At 35.3% G+C, this 24044-nt stretch overlaps 1 protein-coding gene across 1 annotated transcript; it reads right to left on the bottom strand.

Moving 5' to 3' along the window:
* Positions 1–21598: 21598 nt before the first annotated feature.
* LOC123468406 lies at positions 21599–23366 on the bottom strand. The gene is made up of 2 exons (XM_045167865.1): positions 22641–23366; positions 21599–22376 (listed from the first exon to the last, which is right to left on the bottom strand). The coding sequence occupies exons 1-2, from the start codon at positions 23354–23356 to the stop codon at positions 21599–21601; spliced, it is 1494 nt and encodes a 497-aa protein (XP_045023800.1). The 5' UTR covers positions 23357–23366.
* Positions 23367–24044: the final 678 nt, after the last annotated feature.

The following is a 24044-nucleotide window of genomic DNA, read 5'->3' as shown; positions in this document are numbered from 1 at the left end:
ATTTGATGCAGTATACATATAGAAGTAAAAACTCATGGTATAACAGTGTATTCACATCAAATACAAGTATATTTGATGCTGTTTACATATAGAAGTAAAAACTCATGGTATAACAGTGTATTCACATTGAATACAAGTATATTTGATGCTGTTTACATATAGAAGTAAAAACTCATGGTATAACAGTGTATTCACATTGAATACAAGTATATTCCATGCAGTTTACATATAGAAGTAAAAACTCATGGTATAACAGTGTATTCACATTGAATACAAGTATATTCCATGCAGTTTACATATAGAAGTAAAAACTCATGGTATAACAGTGTATTCACATTGAATACAAGTATATTCCATGCAGTTTACATATAGAAGTAAAAACTCATGGTATAACAGTGTATTCACATTGAATACAAGTATATTCCATGCAGTTTACATATAGAAGTAAAAACTCATGGTATAACAGTGTATTCACATTGAATACAAGTATATTCCATGCAGTTTACATATAGAAGTAAAAACTCATGGTATAACAGTGTATTCACATTGAATACAAGTATATTCCATGCAGTTTACATATAGAAGTAAAAACTCATGGTATAACAGTGTATTCACATTGAATACAAGTATATTCCATGCAGTTTACATATAGAAGTAAAAACTCATGGTATAACAGTGTATTCACATTGAATACAAGTATATTTGATGCAGTTTACATATAGAAGTAAAAACTCATGGTATAACAGTGTATTCACATTGAATACAAGTATATTCCATGCAGTTTACATATAGAAGTAAAAACTCATGGTATAACAGTGTATTCACATTGAATACAAGTATATTTGATGCTGTTTACATATAGAAGTAAAAACTCATGGTATAACAGTGTATTCACATTGAATACAAGTATATTTGATGCAGTTTACATATAGAAGTAAAAACTCATGGTATAACAGTGTATTCACATTGAATACAAGTATATTTGATGCTGTTTACATATAGAAGTAAAAACTCATGGTATAACAGTGTATTCACATTGAATACAAGTATATTTGATGCTGTTTACATATAGAAGTAAAAACTCATGGTATAACAGTGTATTCACATTGAATACAAGTATATTCCATGCAGTTTACATATAGAAGTAAAAACTCATGGTATAACAGTGTATTCACATTGAATACAAGTATATTCCATGCAGTTTACATATAGAAGTAAAAACTCATGGTATAACAGTGTATTCACATTGAATACAAGTATATTCCATGCAGTTTACATATAGAAGTAAAAACTCATGGTATAACAGTGTATTCACATTGAATACAAGTATATTCCATGCAGTTTACATATAGAAGTAAAAACTCATGGTATAACAGTGTATTCACATTGAATACAAGTATATTTGATGCTGTTTACATATAGAAGTAAAAACTCATGGTATAACAGTGTATTAACATTGAATACAAGTATATTCCATGCAGTTTACATATAGAAGTAAAAACTCATGGTATAACAGTGTATTCACATTGAATACAAGTATATTTGATGCTGTTTACATATAGAAGTAAAAACTCATGGTATAACAGTGTATTCACATTGAATACAAGTATATTTGATGCAGTTTACATATAGAAGTAAAAACTCATGGTATAACAGTGTATTCACATTGAATACAAGTATATTTGATGCTGTTTACATATAGAAGTAAAAACTCATGGTATAACAGTGTATTCACATTGAATACAAGTATATTTGATGCTGTTTACATATAGAAGTAAAAACTCATGGTATAACAGTGTATTCACATTGAATACAAGTTTATTCCATGCTGTTTACATATAGAAGTAAAAACTCATGGTATAACAGTGTATTCACATTGAATACAAGTATATTTGATGCTGTTTACATATAGAAGTAAAAACTCATGGTATAACAGTGTATTCACATTGAATACAAGTATATTTGATGCAGTATACATATAGAAGTAAAAACTCATGGTATAACAGTGTATTCACATTGAATACAAGTATATTGTCGCGGGTGAAAAGGGGTAAACATTATCTCCTAACACAGATGATTCACCCGCTCGTTGGACTATGTTGCGAGCGTGGAAATGATTCATCTTAAGTTTATCTGTACTAAAGAAGATACGGAGACATGCGCTCCGGAAAAGGGCGTATATTGTATTTCGGTATAAATACCAGCGTAAAATTCAGTTAAAGGGTAGTTCCCTGGAGTCTTCAGACGCTCTCCGAGTTTGGTATGGTCATCCCTTATTGTTATTAGTTAAAAGTGAATAATTGTCTAGAATTTAAGTCATCACTTGTTGTATTTTTGTATTCTTGTTCCAATACAATTCGTGTGACAATTGGTGGAGATACAGTCCGTTACCCGTGAGTAACGAAATCGTGCTTTAAGTGGCAATTGTTAAGAACGCAGCTCGTTACCAGTAAGTGACGAAGTCGTGCTGCAGTTGTGGTTAGCTGATGCCGACAAAGAAAAACCCACGACTACCCAGTTGCCCAAGAGACCCCAGCCGACGATTACACCCACTTCAAGAACTGTCAAGCGCTCCCGAAGAGGCTTTACTCACCCCAGACTCATCATTGGAGAGTGGAACTTCCGTTGTTGGTGAAGCCCAAACTCTTGAAGGTACCATTTCAAGAGAGCCCCTAATTGAAGAAGCTGACAGCCAGGGCGAATCAACCGAGGCTGAAGATTTAAACTCGGATCCAGAAACCGAGGTCGTGTTGAGAGCTGCAAATCCAGTTGTTCCAGTCGGCGGACAACAAGTTATAGTGCCAACAGGGCATATTATGCAGCAGCAAAGACAAGCTATGACAGCTGTCAGAAAATTCATCAGCCCGCCTATATTTCGAGGTGGTCCGGATGAAGATGCGCGCCAATGGATGGAGCGTTATGAGACGATTTCTTCCCACAATGGATGGGGCGATGCTGAAAAACGTAATAATTTCAGCATGTACTTGGATGACACTGCAAGAAACTGGTTCCTGTGCGCAAGAGTCCCGAACGACTGGAACGACGTTGCGGCTCAACCTGCGGCAGGAGGAAACCCTGCCACGCCTGCAGTTACCGGTCTTCGTTCGATGTTTTTAAAAGAGTTCCAAGCTGATAACTACGGTCTTTTTCAAGAGACAAGGCTAAGGAGCAGAACACAAGGAATGGATGAACCAACCGTTAGGTACTATTACGAAATCCTCAACCTTTGCAGAATGGTCGATCCAAATATGACGGAAGCACACCGATTGGAACATCTTTTTCGAGGACTTCGACCAGCTCTTCTTAGAAAAATCTATCCGATGAAACCGAAAACATGTGAAGAATTTTTGACACTGGCAAAATCATATACAGAAGCATCGCTCATGTCCGAAGCAAGAGGATGGAAAGACGCAGCAATGGAATCGCAGAAACCCCCTGAGCAGTCACCGAACCTTTCCGTCGTCTATCCAGACCAGCAGGCAGAATTTATGAAATCAATGCGCGAATTAATCCAAGAAACCTGTGAGAAATTAATGGCAAAGGAGAAAAACGAGCAAGGAAAAGCAAAAGTTACCTTTAACCCTAAGGGACGTACCATTGATGGTAAACCGAACTGCTTCCATTGCAAGAAGTCCGGACATATCGCCCGACACTGTTTTAAAAATCCGGAATCTCCAAATTACAAAGCTCCGAAACTGGATGGAGCATCGGCAGCGACGCCAACGGCGAACACAACAGTTAACCTGGCGACTCAAGCTCCTAACGAGCAGGAAGAAAAGCACCTATTAAATTTCGATGGAACAAACTTGATTAAAGAACCTGTGTTTTGTGGTGAGGTGAAGGCAACGGCAGTAATTGACACTGGTGCTGCTGTGACAGTGATCTCTCCCGATTTATTGAAGAAAACACTATTCATTCAGCAGCCATGGGATGGTTCTGGAATTATCCTCGCAAATGGATCACGAGTAATGCCCCTTGGAGCAGCCGAAATTCTCGTGACGCACAAAAACAGATCTGTGAAAGGAAAAGCAATAGTTATGGCAATGTCAGGAATGGAACTGTTAATGGGAAATGATTTCCTCGCACAATTTGGATCGATACGGATTAATTACCAGGCAGAGAAACCTCTTCTCACCATGGGTGATTTTCCGCTTGCGGCTATCTCTCTTCCAGCCGAGGAAGAATCTGAAGCCACCGTGTTAGTGTCTAATGAACGTCAGGAAATTCCTGCGTATTCAATTAAACCAGTTCCAGCAAAAGTGTCGAGCAAAATGGAAGGTACTTGTGTCTTGAAACCTTCGAATTCGCTTATGGCCACAACAAGTCTGTCTACGGGACACGCCATCGTGCAGAACGACCTGGAAAATATTCCCGTAGCAAACCTGTCCCCCAAATCAATATGGCTGGAAAAAGGTGTAACTCTGGGTACATTAGAAGAATTCCAAGAGGGGGAAAACGCCGAAGAATCTAATGAAGCTTTAGGAGAAGTGAGTCAAAAAGAAGAAAAATTATTGGATAATTTGAAAAGAAAAATCGGAAAAAACCTGGATGAAAATCAGAAAAGTGAGGTGTTGAAAATCCTTAGAAATTCCATCAGTTGTTTTGCCTTTGATGAAGATGATTTGGGACACTGTACGTTGGTGGAGCATGACATTAACACTGGAGTTAACCCTCCAATTCACCAGCTCCCTTATAAGAGTGCCTGGAAAGAACGAGCAGTGATCCAAACACAGGTGGAGGGAATGCTACGTCAGGGAATAATTGAACACTCGGACAGCCCTTGGTCTTCGCCTGTAGTCCTAGTAAAGAAGAAAGATGGAACTTGGCGTTTTTGTGTGGATTACCGCAAACTTAATGCGGTTACCGTAAAAGATTCCTATCCACTGCCTCGGATAGCTGATACATTGAGCCGCCTGGAGGGCGCTACAATTTTCTCCAGCATGGATCTTCAAGCCGGATATCATCAGGTTCCGGTTACCAGCAGGGATAGACCGAAGACAGCGTTCATAACGGCGGATGGATTGTATCAGTTCCGCGCTCTTCCATTTGGATTGACCAATGCCCCGGGCACCTTTCAGCGGGCAATGGATATTATTTTGGCTGGACTTCGATGGACGACGTGTTTGGTGTACCTAGATGACGTCATCGTCTACTCAGCAACGTTTGAACAACATTTGGAACGACTTCAATCAGTGATGGATTGCCTTGCGAAAGCCAATCTGAAACTGAAATGGTCAAAATGTTCATTTGCCGAGAATAACCTAATAAGTATTAGGACACGTCGTTACCCAGGAAGGTGTTGGCCCGGACCCTGAAAAATTAAAGGCAGTGGAAAAGTTCCCATGCCCGGCAGACGGTCACTCGATAGCAAACAAAATCAAACGAGTGCAAAGTTTTCTAGGATTGTGCTCCTATTATCGACGTCACATCCAAAATTTTGCAGCCATTGCACGCCCGCTCACATCGCTAACAAAGAAAGACATTCCATTCATTTGGGGAGTAGATCAAGTTAAAAGTTTCAACGCTCTAAAAATAGCACTTACATCGGCTCCAGTGCTCGCTCATCCAAACTACGAGTTGCCAATGGAAATTCTACCAGATGCCTGTGGTTTTGGAATAGGAGGTGTGTTAGCCCAACGCATCGATGGAGTCGAAAGACCAGTGGCATACGCAAGCCGATTGCTATCTAAATCAGAAACGAATTATTCAATCACGGAAAAAGAGTGTCTTGCATTAGTGTGGTGTCTTACCAAGTTCAGATGTTTTGTGTGGGGCTGCCAAGTGAAAGTGATCACTGATCATCAAGCATTGTGTTGGCTAATGACCAAGCGGGACCTCGCTGGACGTCTAGCACGTTGGAGTCTTTCACTGCAGGAGTACGATATAACTATCGTATATCGTAGTGGAAAGGTTCACGACAACGCCGACTGCCTATCACGAAACCCACTTCAGCAGGTGGAAGAAATGGAAGATGACCGTTGCTTTATCGTTGCAGCTGTCGGATCAGAGGCATCAGACATCCTTTCTCTCGAAGACGATGATTCAGTCGTCAGCAAACAGAGAGCTCATCGTGAGTGGAACGAAAAAATCTTGAATCTCCAGGAAGGCAAGAAAAGAGTGAAAAACTTAGTGCTGTGCAACAGAAAACTTTACAAAGAAACGTTTAAGGGTGGAAAAAATTACAGAAGATTATGTGTACCCGCGGATTTTTGCGAAAAAATTTTGCAAGCTTTTCACGATGACATTGTTTCCGGCCATTTAGGCATCAAACGAACTCTCCAGAAAATTGGCAATAGATTCTTTTGGCCCAAAATGAATCTTGACATAACCCGCTACGTTCAGAGTTGCGTGAGCTGTCAAGGAAGAAAAGGAGTTCCAGACCGACCTCCAGGATTCCTGCAATGCATAAAAGTAGAAAGACCTTTTGAGAAATTGGGTATGGATCTGCTAGGTCCATTCCCTTTGTCTCATAAGGGTAACATAATGATAATTGTTGCAGTGGATTACCTTACTAAGTGGGTCGAATTAAAGGCTATGCCAACCGGCAAAGCAGATGACGTCGCTGAATTCTTCGTTAACCAAATTTTCCTACGCCATGGAGCTCCAGAACAAATCATCACCGACCGAGGAAAATGCTTCGTGGCTGAATTAACCCAGGCGGTGGTCAAGAAGTTACACACCAACCACAAGACGACATCCAGTTATCATCCTCAAGCGAATGGGGCTGTGGAAAGAATGAATCATACGTTAGCAGCGATGATTTCTATGTATGTTAGTACAGACCAGCGTGATTGGGACGAGACCCTGCAGTACGTGTGCTTCGCGTACAACACAGCTAGGCAGGAATCCACCGGATACTCCCCATTCTTTCTCCTATATGGACGTGAGCCGAAATTACCAATCGACTTGGAGCTGGGTGCTGATGCAAATCCATTACCGACCGAAGATGACGCCACTTTAGACTACGCTGATCGCCTATTGGTTGAATTATCAACAGCAAGAGAAATAGTGAAAATTAGAATGGAAGAAGTAAAAAATAAACAGAAAGAAAGGTATGGCTCACTTCACCGGGAGTTATCCTTCCGAGCAGGAGATTTAGTGCTAGTCTACAAGCCATTCAGAAAAGTGGGAAAATCCGAAAAACTTCTCCATCGATGGTTAGGACCTTTCAAAGTGTTAAGGAAAACCACACCGGTGAATTATGAAGTAATATCAGCAACGGGACGAGGAAAAACGGATATTGTGCACGTCATCCGTATGAAGCCATTTTTCTAAATTCCCATAGAGTGGCAATGACCACAAGAGATGCCTCCCAGCAATTCAGAGGAAAACGCTGGAAAAGAACAAAAAGATAAAGAAGCCGAATCAGAAGATGTACCTGTTGTGGCCAATCCCCAAACAGTAGCAGACGACGAGGGAACACTTCCCGCACATCCCACAGCAGACGGCGTTACGGTAGTACCTCCTGTCCCGGCCGAAGAAACGCCGGTAACAAGACCCATCCGTAATAGAAGACCACCGGCTAGGTACCTAACTTGCTTGGTCCCATTCCTGATGCTCCTGGTAACAATTACTAGCCCGCCAATGGCCAGAGCCCTTATCCTGCTGGAAAATACAATCTTCAAGGAACATGTAGATGTCGCTTTCAGTGAATCAGCATGGACAATTGTTACGGACCTCGATTTAGGACCGGCCGGAGCAGCAATGGCTTATTTGCAGCAGAAAATTCTCCAACAGCAAGCAGTGGCAGAAAAATGGAGGCTGACTGGATCTCGACCTCAGAAAATAGCAGCAAAAAGGATGTTCAGCAAGTTAAGAAGCTTCACAAAGGACCTGGAAAGGGTGACTGAACAATTAACGACCGTGAAAGAAGCCCTAAACACCAACCCGAGAAACCGACGTAGTCTCATCGACGGAGGCGGGTCAGCTCTAAAGTGGCTTTTTGGTGTTTCAACGCAGCAAGACCTAGAAGAATTAAATGGTCAAGTGCAACGGGTTAAGCTAAACCAAAAGGAAATGATACACATTATGGAAAAACAAGCTACCGTGCTGAACGAATCACTGTGGGAATCCAGAGCCAATGCTCAGTTGATCAAGGAACTCCGAGGACAGTTCGCAAACCTGCAAACGGTTACGGCGCAAATTTTAGAATGGAATTCAAAATTGGAAGAACTTGACTTAGACCATTTTGAGTACTTCTTCCAGCTAGATGACACCTTTGAGGCAATGTACCAGATCCTACAATGGTTACACCAACTCGCTGACAGCCTCAATATTGGATTCAGCCTATTAGCAAATGGACATTTAGCACCACAAATCATCGCTTCAGCAAGATTCAATGCAGTTATAAAAAATGTTAACAGACAGTTACCTAGAGGATGGTCCATTTCCAGCGATGAGTTTTGGGTCGGTTATCGAGAAGCCACAGTCACGGTAGCAGCACTGGAACATCAATTCAGAATATTTATCCAAGTTCCTATCTTCGATCACGCTCAACAATACAAACTATTTCAAGTTATAAGCCTGCCAGGAGCTGCAGATAATGGAACGCATAGCGTGAGCTTCAGCAACTTACCCGGCTTTCTTGCAGTGGCCGCCGACCCCGAGACATTTCTGGAGCTGTCCAAAGAAGATGTCCGGGAGTGCAGCAAGATCGGCCGACCGTTGTGTAAATTCCATACGGGCATCAGCAAAAGGAACGCCCGCAAGTCTTGCGCCATAGCGGTCTTCATGAACGACGTCCCACGAATCAAGACGCAGTGCCGGAAGAAATTTGCAGACTGGCGAGGACCCGAAGCGGTGTACATTGGAGCGAACCAATGGGCATTCTCGGCGACGAAATCACACGACATCGTCTTCTCATGCCCAGCCAATGTCGGACAACCGCCCCTACGAACAGTTAAATTACCAGCAGTTGGAATCTTTGAGGTACCTTTGGGATGTACAGCGAGAACGGAGGACTGGGTATTTCCAGCCAGCATGGAGGGAAATATCGAAGCGCCAAATTTACAAGCTGCGGTTCTACCATCGGTCAATGTCTTCTCCCAGGATCCGACCAGCAACAGCAGTAGGCGGCACATCGTCATCGAGATTCCGCGGGGGAATACAAGCTCCATCGACATAATAAGCGAATTACTCCAACGTAACGACCGCGCCAGGTTGGCAGCGGAAATGACGGGAGAACAGATCCATAACCTCGTGGCCGAAGTGGACAAACACACTGATGCATCTTTTGCCCGATATCCCTATGAAATGATAATAGTAATGTTAGTACTAAGTATAGGAATAGTATTTTTGAGTTATAAATCTCACTTACTGAGTGAACGCTTAGCCGCTCACGAACAGCTCGATGTGGTCAGTCTACCACCCGGAGACCGCGGGAAGGAAGAACTAGAGATGCAAAACCTATAAAAAACGCAACCTATTAATTGCTAGGTATAATAGCTTATTGCCTAGTAGAAAAACAAAAGTAGAAAAGTTCTTCAAAAACAAAATGTATTAAAGAGTCATGAAAATACCAGGATACACAGAATAGTACGGCGTCTTCCGACCGCAAGAATTCAGCGCCTCCAGCGCCCCAAGCGAGCCTCAGTCGGGATTCCACGCAGAGTACAGGATCTCGGGAAAAATCGAACGTCGCGAATGAGGATGTAAACATCCTCACCCGACTCCATCCACCACAGAAGCCACGCGTAGTTGTGGAATAGAATCACGATAACGGGCGTAGCCAGGATACGTCTAGATGGGAAAAAAAAAAAAAAAATATCCAAAGCAAATAACAAACTTACCTGTAGTAAAATCACCTAGCTCCCAAACTTCCCAGCAAAGGAATAAGTCCAAACAGGCATCCGTTTCCTTGGCATCGATTAGAAGCGCCTCAAAAGCTTCTGGTCTAACACATCCAGTCGGCAGTGACGGCTCACAGGGTCGCAAAAAACAATTTCGGCGAACCGCACAACGGCAAGGTCGAAATACCTCCGGTTCTCCAGAATTTCAGAAAAGGTGAACATCTTGGAGGACCTGTATTCAGCAAAGACCAAAAAACTACTATGCCGGCAGAAGGATGCACCCGAGTTTTATTCAGTTTCAATAACCTTCACGGATCAAATTATTACCTATCAGTTCCAAATTTTTTTTTTTCCCCTTTCAATTTTTATCGGGGTTATAGTTAGCGTTAACAAGAGTGACCTTCCAGCCGTTATCACGGGTAGATTAGTACAGTCGGGTCGCCTGTCTTGAAGAAGGGGACCTGTCGCGGGTGAAAAGGGGTAAACATTATCTCCTAACACAGATGATTCACCCGCTCGTTGGACTATGTTGCGAGCGTGGGAATGATTCATCTTAAGTTTATCTGTACTAAAGAAGATACGGAGACATGCGCTCCGGAAAAGGGCGTATATTGTATTTCGGTATAAATACCAGCGTAAAATTCAGTTAAAGTGTAGTTCCCTGGAGTCTTCAGACGCTCTCCGAGTTTGGTATGGTCATCCCTTATTGTTATTAGTTAAAAGTGAATAATTGTCTAGAATTTAAGTCATCACTTGTTGTATTCGTGTATTCTTGTTCCAATACAATTCGTGTGACAATATTCTATGCAGTTTACATAAAGAAGTAAAAACTCATGGTATAACAGTGTATTCACATTGAATACAAGTATATTTGATGCTGTTTACATATAGAAGTAAAAACTCATGGTATAACAGTGTATTACATTGAATACAAGTATATTCCATGCAGTTTACATATAGAAGTAAAAACTCATGGTATAACAGTGGATTCACATTGAATACAAGTATATTTTATGCTGTTTACATATAGAAGTAAAAACTCATGGTATAACAGTGTATTCACATTGAATACAAGTATATTCCATACAGTTTACATATAGAAGTAAAAACTCATGGTATAACAGTGTATTCACATTGAATACAAGTATATTTGATGCTGTTTACATATAGAAGTAAAAACTCATGGTATAACAGTGTATTCACATTGAATACAAGTATATTTGATGCTGTTTACATATAGAAGTAAAAACTCATGGTATAACAGGGTATTCACTTTGAATACAAGTATATTAGATGCAGTATACATATAGAAGTAAAAACTCATGGTATTACAGTGTATTCACATTGAATACAATTATATTTGATGCTGTTTACATATAGAAGTAAAAACTCATGGTATAACAGTGTATTCACAATGAATACAAGTATATTTGATGCTGTTTACATATAGAAGTAAAAACTCATGGTATAACAGTGTATTCACATTAAATACAAGTATATTTGATTCTGTTTACATATAGAAGTAGAAACTCATGGTATAACAGTGTATTCACATTGAATACAAGTATATTCCATGCAGTTTACATCATATAAGTAAAAACTCATGGTATAACAGTGTATTTACATTGAATACAAGTATATTTGATGCTGTTTACATATAGAAGTAAAAACTCATGGTATAACAGTGTATTCACATTGGATACAAGTATATTCCATGCAGTTTACATATAGAAGTAAAAACTCATGGTATTACAGTGTATTCACATTGAATACAAGTATATTTGATGCTGTTTACATATAGAAGTAAAAACTCGTGGTATAACAGTGTATTCACATTGAATACAAGTATATTCCATGCAGTTTACATATAGAAGTAAAAACTCATGGTATAACAGTGTATTCACATTGAATACAAGTATATTTGATGCTGTTTACATATAGAAGTAAAAACTCATGGTATAACAGTGTATTCACATTGAATACAAGTATATTTAATGCTGTTTACATATAGAAGTAAAAACTCATGGTATAAAAGGGTATTCACATTGAATACAAGTATATTAGATGCAGTATACATATAGAAGTAAAAACTCATGGTATTACAGTGTATTCACATTGAATACAATTATATTTGATGCTGTTTACATATAGAAGTAAAAACTCATGGTATAACAGTGTATTCACAATGAATAGAAGTATATTTGATGCTGTTTACATATAGAAGTAAAAACTCATGGTATAACAGTGTATTCACATTAAATACAAGTATATTTGATTCTGTTTACATATAGAAGTAGAAACTCATGGTATAACAGTGTATTCACATTGAATACAAGTATATTCCATGCAGTTTACATATAGAAGTAAAAACTCATGGTATAACAGTGTATTCACATTGAATACAAGTATATTTGATGCAGTTTACATATAGAAGTAAAAACTCATGGTATAACAGTGTATTACATTGAATACAAGTAAATTCCATGCAGTTTACATATAGAAGTAAAAACTCATGGTATAACAGTGTATTCACATTGAATACAAGTATATTTTATGCTGTTTACATATAAAAGTAAAAATTCATGATATAACAGTGTATTCACATTGAATACAAGTATAATTGATCCTGTTTACATATAGAAGTAAAAACTCATGGTATAACAGTGTATTCACATTGAATACAAGTATATTTGATGCTGTTTACATATAGAAGTAAAAACTCATGGTATAACAGTGTATTCACATTGAATACAAGTATATTCCATGCACTTTACATATAGAAGTAAAAACTCATGGTATAACAGTGTATTCACATTGAATACAAGTATATTTGATGCTGTTTACATATAGAAGTAAAAACTCATGGTATAACAGGGTATTCACATTGAATACAAGTATATTTGATGCAGTATACATATAGAAGTAAAAACTCATGGTATTACAGTGTATTCACATTGAATACAAGTATATTTGATGCTGTTTACATATAGAAGTAAAAACTCATGGTATAACAGTGTATTCACAATGAATACAAGTATATTTGATGCTGTTTACATATAGAAGTAAAAACTCATGGTATAACAGTGTATTCACATTAAATACAAGTATATTTGATTCTGTTTACATATAGAAGTAGAAACTCATGGTATAACAGTGTATTCACATTGAATACAAGTATATTCCATGCAGTTTACATATAGAAGTAAAAACTCATGGTATAACAGTGTATTTACATTGAATACAAGTATATTTGATGCTGTTTACATATAGAAGTAAAAACTCATGGTATAACAGTGTATTCACATTGGATACAAGTATATTCCATGCAGTTTACATATAGAAGTAAAAACTCATGGTATTACAGTGTATTCACATTGAATACAAGTATATTTGATGCTGTTTACATATAGAAGTAAAAACTCGTGGTATAACAGTGTATTCACATTGAATACAAGTATATTCCATGCAGTTTACATATAGAAGTAAAAACTCATGGTATAACAGTGTATTCACATTGAATACAAGTATATTTGATGCTGTTTACATATAGAAGTAAAAACTCATGGTATAACAGTGTATTCACATTGAATACAAGTATATTTAATGCTGTTTACATATAGAAGTAAAAACTCATGGTATAACAGGTTATTCACATTGAATACAAGTATATTAGATGCAGTATACATATAGAAGTAAAAACTCATGGTATTACAGTGTATTCACATTGAATACAATTACATTTGATGCTGTTTACATATAGAAGTAAAAACTCATGGTATAACAGTGTATTCACAATGAATAGAAGTATATTTGATGCTGTTTACATATAGAAGTAAAAACTCATGGTATAACAGTGTATTCACATTAAATACAAGTATATTTGATTCTGTTTACATATAGAAGTAGAAACTCATGGTATAACAGTGTATTCACATTGAATACAAGTATATTTTATGCTGTTTACATATAGAAGTAAAAACTCATGGTATAACAGTGTATTCACATTGAATACAAGTATATTCCATACAGTTTACATATAGAAGTAAAAACTCATGGTATAACAGTGTATTCACATTGAATACAAGTATATTTGATGCTGTTTACATATAGAAGTAAAAACTCATGGTATAACAGGGTATTCACATTGAATACAAGTATATTTGATGCAGTATACATATAGAAGTAAAAACTCATGGTATTACAGTGTATTCACATTGAATACAATTATATTTGATGCTGTTTACATATAGAAGTAAAAACTCATGGTATAACAGTGTATTCACAATGAATACAAGTATATTTGATGCTGTTTACATATAGAAGTAAAAACTCATGGTATAACAGTGTATTCACATTAAATACAAGTATATTTGATTCTGTTTACATATAGAAGTAGAAACTCATGGTATAACAGTGTATTCACATTGAATACAAGTATATTCCATGCAGTTTACATATAGAAGTAAAAACTCATGGTATAACAGTGTATTTACATTGAATACAAGTATATTTGATGCTGTTTACATATAGAAGTAAAAACTCATGGTATAACAGTGTATTCACATTGAATACAAGTATATTCCATGCAGTTTACATATAGAAGTAAAAACTCATGGTATTACAGTGTATTCACATTGAATACAAGTATATTTGATGCTGTTTACATATAGAAGTAAAAACTCATGGTATAACAGTGTATTCACATTGAATACAAGTATATTCCATGCAGTTTACATATAGAAGTAAAAACTCATGGTATAACAGTGTATTCACATTGAATACAAGTATATTTGATGCTGTTTACATATAGAAGTAAAAACTCATGGTATAACAGTGTATTCACATTGAATACAAGTATATTTAATACTGTTTACATATAGAAGTAAAAACTCATGGTATAACAGGGTATTCACATTGAATACAAGTATATTAGATGCAGTATACATATAGAAGTAAAAACTCATGGTATTACAGTGTATTCACATTGAATACAATTATATTTGATGCTGTTTACATATAGAAGTAAAAACTCATGGTATAACAGTGTATTCACAATGAATAGAAGTATATTTGATGCTGTTTACATATAGAAGTAAAAACTCATGGTATAACAGGGTATTCACATTGAATACAAGTATATTAGATGCAGTATACATATAGAAGTAAAAACTCATGGTATTACAGTGTATTCACATTGAATACAATTATATTTGATGCTGTTTACATATAGAAGTAAAAACTCATGGTATAACAGTGTATTCACATTGAATACAAGTATATTCCATGCAGTTTACATATAGAAGTAAAAACTCATGGTATAACAGTGTATTCACATTGAATACAAGTATATTTGATGCTGTTTACATATAGAAGTAAAAACTCATGGTATAACAGTGTATTCACATTGAATACAAGTATATTTGATGCTGTTTACATATAGAAGTAAAAACTCATGGTATAACAGGGTATTCACATTGAATACAAGTATATTTGATGCTGTTTACATATAGAAGTAAAAACTCATGGTATTACAGTGTATTCACATTGAATACAAGTATATTTGATGCTGTTTACATATAGAAGTAAAAACTCATGGTATAACAGTGTATTCGCATTGAATACAAGTATATTTGATGCTGTTTACATATAGAAGTAAAAACTCATGGTATAACAGTGTATTCACATTGAATACAAGTATATTTAATACTGTTTACATATAGAAGTAAAAACTCATGGTATAACAGGGTATTCACATTGAATACAAGTATATTAGATGCAGTATACATATAGAAGTAAAAACTCATGGTATTACAGTGTATTCACATTGAATACAATTATATTTGATGCTGTTTACATATAGAAGTAAAAACTCATGGTATAACAGTGTATTCACAATGAATAGAAGTATATTTGATGCTGTTTACATATAGAAGTAAAAACTCATGGTATAACAGTGTATTCACATTAAATACAAGTATATTTGATTCTGTTTACATATAGAAGTAGAAACTCGTTGTATAACAGTGTATTCACATTGAATACAAGTATATTCCATGCAGTTTACATATAGAAGTAAAAACTCATGGTATAACAGTGTATTCACATTGAATACAAGTATATTTGATGCTGTTTACATATAGAAGTAAAAACTCATGGTATAACAGTGTATTCACATTGAATACAAGTATATTCCATGCACTTTACATATAGAAGTAAAAACTCATGGTATAACAGTGTATTCACATTGAATACAAGTATATTTGATGCTGTTTACATATAGAAGTAAAAACTCATGGTATAACAGGGTATTCACATTGAATACAAGTATATTTGATGCAGTATACATATAGAAGTAAAAACTCATGGTATTACAGTGTATTCACATTGAATACAAGTATATTTGATGCTGTTTACATATAGAAGTAAAAACTCATGGTATAACAGTGTATTCACAATGAATACAAGTATATTTGATGCTGTTTACATATAGAAGTAAAAACTCATGGTATAACAGTGTATTCACATTAAATACAAGTATATTTGATTCTGTTTACATATAGAAGTAGAAACTCATGGTATAACAGTGTATTCACATTGAATACAAGTATATTCCATGCAGTTTACATATAGAAGTAAAAACTCATGGTATAACAGTGTATTTACATTGAATACAAGTATATTTGATGCTGTTTACATATAGAAGTAAAAACTCATGGTATAACAGTGTATTCACATTGGATACAAGTATATTCCATGCAGTTTACATATAGAAGTAAAAACTCATGGTATTACAGTGTATTCACATTGAATACAAGTATATTTGATGCTGTTTACATATAGAAGTAAAAACTCGTGGTATAACAGTGTATTCACATTAAATACAAGTATATTCCATGCAGTTTACATATAGAAGTAAAAACTCATGGTATAACAGTGTATTCACATTGAATACAAGTATATTTGATGCTGTTTACATATAGAAGTAAAAACTCATGGTATAACAGTGTATTCACATTGAATACAAGTATATTTAATGCTGTTTACATATAGAAGTAAAAACTCATGGTATAACAGGGTATTCACATTGAATACAAGTATATTAGATGCAGTATACATATAGATGTAAAAACTCATGGTATTACAGTGTATTCACATTGAATACAATTATATTTGATGCTGTTTACATATAGAAGTAAAAACTCATGGTATAACAGTGTATTCACATTGAATACAAGTATATTTTATGCTGTTTACATATAGAAGTAAAAACTCATGGTATAACAGTGTATTACATTGAATACAAGTATATTTGATCGTGTTTACATATAGAAGTAAAAACTCATGGTATAACAGTGTATTCACATTGAATACAAGTATATTCCATGCAGTTTACATATAGAAGTAAAAACTCATGGTATAACAGTGTATTCACATTGAATACAAGTATATTTGATGCTGTTTACATATAGAAGTAAAAACTCATGGTATAACAGTGTATTCACATTGAATACAAGTATATTTGATGCTGTTTACATATAGAAGTAAAAACTCATGGTATAACAGTGTATTCACATTGAATACAAGTATATTTGATGCTGTTTACATATAGAAGTAAAAACTCATGGTATAACAGTGTATTCACATTGAATACAAGTATATTCCATGCAGTCTACATATAGAAGTAAAAACTCATGGTATAACAGTGTATTCACATTGAATACAAGTATGTTTGATGGTGTTTACATATAGAAGTAAAAACTCGTGGTATAACAGTGTATTACATTGAATACAAGTATATTCCATGCAGTTTACATATAGAAGTAAAAACTCATGGTATAACAGTGTATTCACATTGAATACAAGTATATTTGATGCTGTTTACATTTAGAAGTAAAAATTCATGGTATAACAGTGTATTCACATTGAATACAAGTATATTTGATCCTGTTTACATATAGAAGTAAAAACTCATGGTATAACAGTGTATTCACATTGAATACAAGTATATTTGATGCTGTTTACATATAGAAGTAAAAATTCATGGTATAACAGTGTATTCACATTGAATACAAGTATATTCCATGCAGTTTACATATAGAAGTAAAAACTCATGGTATAACAGTGTATTCACATTGAATACAAGTATATTTGATGGTGTTTACATATAGAAGTAAAAACTCATGGTATAACAGTGTATTACATTGAATACAAGTATATTCCATGCAGTTTACATATAGAAGTAAAAACTCATGGTATAACAGTGTATTCACATCGAATACAAGTATATTTGATGCTGTTTACATATAGAAGTAAAAACTCATAATATAACAGTGTATTCACATTGAATACAAGTATATTTGATGCTGTTTACATATAGAAGTAAAAACTCATGGTAAAACAATGTATTCACATTGAATACAAGTATATTTTATGCTGTTTACATATAGAAGTAAAAACTCATGGTATAACAGTGTATTCACATTGAATACAAGTATATTCCATACAGTTTACATATAGAAGTAAAAACTCATGGTATAACAGTGTATTCACATTGAATACAAGTATATTTGATGCTGTTTACATATAGAAGTAAAAACTCATGGTATAACAGGGTATTCACATTGAATACAAGTATATTTGATGCAGTATACATATAGAAGTAAAAACTCATGGTATTACAGTGTATTCACATTGAATACAATTATATTTGATGCTGTTTACATACAGAAGTAAAAACTCATGGTATAACAGTGTATTCATAATGAATACAAGTATATTTGATGCTGTTTACATATAGAAGTAAAAACTCATGGTATAACAGTGTATTCACATTAAATACAAGTATATTTGATTCTGTTTACATATAGAAGTAGAAACTCATGGTATAACAGTGTATTCACATTGAATACAAGTATATTCCATGCAGTTTACATATAGAAGTAAAAACTCATGGTATAACAGTGTATTTACATTGAATACAAGTATATTTGATGCTGTTTACATATAGAAGTAAAAACTCATGGTATAACAGTGTATTCACATTGGATACAAGTATATTTGATACTGTTTACATATAGAAGTAAAAACTCGTGGTATAACAGTGTATTCACATTGAATACAAGTATATTCCATGCAGTTTACATATAGAAGTAAAAACTCATGGTATAACAGTGTATTCACATTGAATACAAGTATATTTGATGCTGTTTACATATAGAAGTAAAAACTCATGGTATAACAGTGTATTCACATTAAATACAAGTATATTTAATGCTGTTTACATATAGAAGTAAAAACTCATGGTATAACAGGGTATTCACATTGAATACAAGTATATTAGATGCAGTATACATATAGAAGTAAAAACTCATGGTATTACAGTGTATTCACATTGAATACAATTATATTTGATGCTGTTTACATATAGAAGTAAAAACTCATGGTATAACAGTGTATTCACAATGAATAGAAGTATATTTGATGCTGTTTACATATAGAAGTAAAAACTCATGGTATAACAGTGTATTCACATTAAATACAAGTATATTTCATGCAGTTTACATATAGAAGTAAAAACTCATGGTATAACAGTGTATTCACAATGAATACAAGTATATTCCATGCATTTTACATGTAGAAGTAAAAACTCATGGTATAACAGTGTATTCACATTGAATACAAGTATATTTCATGCAGTTTACATATAGAAGTAAAAACTCATGGTATAACAGTGTATTAACATTGAATACAAGTAAATTTGATGCTGTTTTCATTTAGAAGTAAAAACTCATGGTATAACAGTGTATTCACATTGAATACAAGTATATTTGATGCTGTTTACATATGGAAGTAAAAACTCATAGTATAACAGTGTATTCACATCGAATACAAGTATATTTGATACTGTTTACATATAGAAGTAAAAACTCATGGTATAACAGTGTATTCACATTGAATACAAGTATATTTGATGCTGTTTACATAAAGAAGTAAAAACTCATGGTATAACAGTGTATTCACATTGAATACAAGTATATTCCATGCAGTTTACATATAGAAGTAAAAACTCATGGTATAACAGTGTATTCACATTGAATACAAGTATATTCCATGCAGTTTACATATAGAAGTAAAAACTCATGGTATAACAGTGTATTCACATTTAATACAAGTATATTTGATTGTGTTTACATATAGAAGTAAAAACTCATGGTATAACAGTGTATTAACATTGAATACAAGTATATTCCATGCAGTTTACATATAGAAGTAAAAACTCATGGTATAACAGTGTATTCACATTGAATACAAGTATATTTTATGCTGTTTACATATAGAAGTAAAAACTCATGGTATAACAGTGTATTCACATTGAATACAAGTATATTTGATCCTGTTTACATATAGAAGTAAAAACTCATGGTATAACAGTGTATTCACATTGAATACAAGTATATTTGATGCTGTTTACATATAGAAGTAAAAACTCATGGTATAACAGTGTATTCACATTGAATACAAGTATATTCCATGCAGTTTACATATAAGAATAAAAACTCATGGTATAACAGTGTATTCACATTGAATACAAGTATATTTGATGCTGTTTACATATAGAAGTAAAAACTCATGGTATAACAGTGTATTCACATTTAATACAAGTATATTTGATTGTGTTTACATATAGAAGTAAAAACTCATGGTATAACAGTGTATTAACATTGAATACAAGTATATTCCATGCAGTTTACATATAGAAGTAAAACTCATAGGTATAACAGTGTATTCACATTGAATACAAGTATATTTTATGCTGTTTACATATAGAAGTAAAAACTCATGGTATAACAGTGTATTCACATTGAATACAAGTATATTTGATCCTGTTTACATATAGAAGTAAAAACTCATGGTATAACAGTGTATTCACATTGAATACAAGTATATTTGATGCTGTGTACATATAGAAGTAAAAACTTATGGTATAACAGTGTATTCACATTGAATACAAGTATATTTGATGCTGTTTACATATAGAAGTAAAAACTCATGCTATGCCAGTGTATTCACATTGAATATGTAAAGCATTCTCCCTCTCGGGTGAATGGCTTTACGAATTAAGACAATTTGTTGTGTAAATAAACTCAGAGGCGTATTTACCCACAATGATGATTATGTATTACTAAGCTGAGGCCAAAGGTTTACAAAACGAGTAGGGATACATGGACGTGAGTCCAATTGGGAAACTGAGCGTGAGATTCGAGACAAAGTAATTTGATCTTACCGTGGTAGCGCGGGCGTACAAGCATGAGGGGATAATAGGAGAAAACGGGAAACAATACTACTTGCCGACACGTATAGTTTGGAATACGTGTTGAGAAGATAATTCGAATACACACGATGCTCGGAGAGGAAAGAAGAACAAAATAAGTTGGAGGAATAACTAATGGATTAAAATGAATAAGCTAACACATCAAGATAAAAGTCTACTGTTCAAGAGTGACAATTCAAGCTAAAGGCGACTGAACGTCTTGCAAGCTGATACTTGTCTGACTCTTGTCAGAAAGTGGGTTCACCATGAAACGTCGCATCTTCGCATGTGGCGTGATGTTCGTGACGCGTAGGTGCGTCACACGCGTGAGTCAGAACCCGGAAGTTTTATCTAGGTCAACATGGTTGCACATGAAGCAACTAGCAAATACGTTTGTAATAGTGAATAAGAATATAATGTGAATATAAAATAAGCATAAGCAAATAGATCATATTGTGGGTATCTGCAAAGGTATATATATTTAGATGGCTTCGTTACATCACTCCCGGTTGCGTGAGATTACGTCCCGTAATCTCTCATTGAATTCGAAAGATCCGGAAGTTGCGGTGGTCGAAGTTCTCCATTTGGGACAGCATAGACTCCGAATCATTTCGAAAAATCCCAAGCAATAGCAGATACGCATGAGGACCACACCGGAAACACAGAGTAAACCGATGTAAAAATAATCCTTCAGTTTTACCCACCAGCTGGTGTAGGTTCCGACGTTGGATGCTGTTATCAAAACATTGGAGGTACTCAATGTTTCGTGTACCGAAGATATATCTTGTGAGTGTTCGTTCATATTTGCCGCAATATCGGCCATGATATTCATGTGGTTAAGCATGGTATCACTGTATGCTGGGTTGCTTCGATGTTCGTAATCAGAAAATTTGACATCTTCGTAACGAAAGGAGTGGGCGAGTGACTGCTCCGGTAAAATAATATTTGCCTCGATTGGGTTCCAGGTGTTATTACGGAATGCGTACGGCTTGCCATTAAAGTTGACAAATCCATTGGTCCAATAACAGGGTGAAAATTTTACAAGTTCCCATCCATCAACGTTTATTGTAAAATTTTGGAATTTTGGTTGTGGACCGCAAGAGGTCACTACGGTGTCAAATGTGACATTTAGTTCTTTGCATTGAATGACGACTGCCGTTCTACCCAAAGCTTGGAGTTTCGTGCACTGGGGTAAATTTAATTGGGAAGCCGCTAACCATCCATTATATTGAGCGGCTGCGATAGCTCGTTCGTGTTTCGCCTTTCGGGAATCACATTGTAATATTTGAATTAGTCTTGCTAATTCATTCTCCTGATCGGTGAGTTGATCGCGAATATATTGTATATTAGCTGGTATACTGAAAATTTCAGCGTTAGGTGGTGGTGGTGTCGTTGTTGATGCTGAAGAAGAATTCTCCTTCATCTCTCCTGTCAAAATGTACAATTTTGGTTGACCCACGACATCGTAGGCTGATGTACGGTTCGTACCGTACCAGTTCGTACAATTGTGTTGAAGTGGGAGACAAGGAGATCGAAGAGTTAAGTGAAAATCTAATTGATGGTCGTCATCCTGTAGACGGAACGACTTTTCGCCTTCCAACTGTCTTGTTAGTGTACCGACACCAGATTCAACAAGTCGATTGATTGGTGCCGTGTGATGCGTGTAGGAAGTGTCCCATACCAATGTTAAATGATTATGTGACAAGTTACCTGCCGTCGCGGATGCTGTGCCAATAGGTGTCTGGAAATTAGTGTCTTCACTTTGTTGATAAAGTTGCACTTTTTCAAGGACGCAGTTAGTAATTTGTGCTGTTACTGTACTCATCCAATATTTCAAAGGTGTTGGATCGTGATCGAATACATATTTATTATCCGAAGCTTTCATCTCATTTCCGTTGCACTTTTTATGGGTAATCATGTCGTTGCACTCTGAAGGTGTCGTATCGATGGAAATTTTGTCCGGCACAATCACTACCTGGCCGAAAAAACTCACAGTAGTGTGTTTAATGTTTTTCCATTTTGCGCAAATATATCCCGGAAAATGAGCTGCTGCCCGTTCTTCACTGTAAACACCGTATTTCACTTGAACATTATTTTTGTCAATTTCTTTTGGCCGGCAATTTGCGTCAGAGAATTGAAGAATTCCCATTCTTAATGGCTCTGAGCAATCGCAAACGGTTGTTTCAAAGGCTTGCGGACGAATCCAGCAAAGGCTTAGCAGTAGCAGAAATGGCAATGGTGACATTTCTATAGGCATAAACAAAACAAAACAAAACAAAGTTTTGGGAAAAATAGTACTTACAATAATGGAATAAAACAAAATAGACGAAACTTTTATGGTTTTCATACAAAACAAAATAAAATCAAAGAATGAAAAGGTTAGCAAAAGATAAAAATGGGAGTAACATATTCTAGGCTTAATAATGTCAAAGATTTTCCGTCGGCTTTTTGCTAGTTACGCTACGGCAAAAGGATACGGAAATGAAATGCATTATATTATAATTTGTTTAAGTATAAAGAGAAACAATATTGCAACAATTAATTAGTATTATTGGAAAGAGGGGAAGCTAAACATTATTATTAAAAAGAAAGAATTTAAAAATAAACATTCATTTGGCAAGGGGAATGGAAAAGAAACGTTTAAAAATTCATGGCGAGAAAAAGAATTTAAGGATCATGTGCAAAGTTGAGAATTTTCTAAGTCCAACACATGGGAAAGGGGTATGCACGGAAACAGAGGGGGAAGGGTGGTGTGAAATACTAGCAAGTGTGTAGGTGGCCTTGAAACATTCCATAGTCCAAGTTCCACATTTTAGCGGCTAACTTACGAAAAGGGGAGCTAAAGAAACGGTAAAACTAAGTGCGTTGTGTGTGGGGAATGCTATAGCGTTGGTGCTGACGTTTGGGCGTGGCACATTGAAGTGGCATTATCGAAATACCGAATA

The sequence above is a fragment of the Daphnia magna genome, unplaced genomic scaffold (assembly GCF_020631705.1).
Source record: "Daphnia magna isolate NIES unplaced genomic scaffold, ASM2063170v1.1 Dm_contigs344, whole genome shotgun sequence".
Lineage (NCBI taxonomy): Eukaryota > Metazoa > Arthropoda > Branchiopoda > Diplostraca > Daphniidae > Daphnia > Daphnia magna.
Note: the sequence above shows the minus strand (reverse complement) of the source record. Positions and strands in the feature narration are given on the sequence as shown.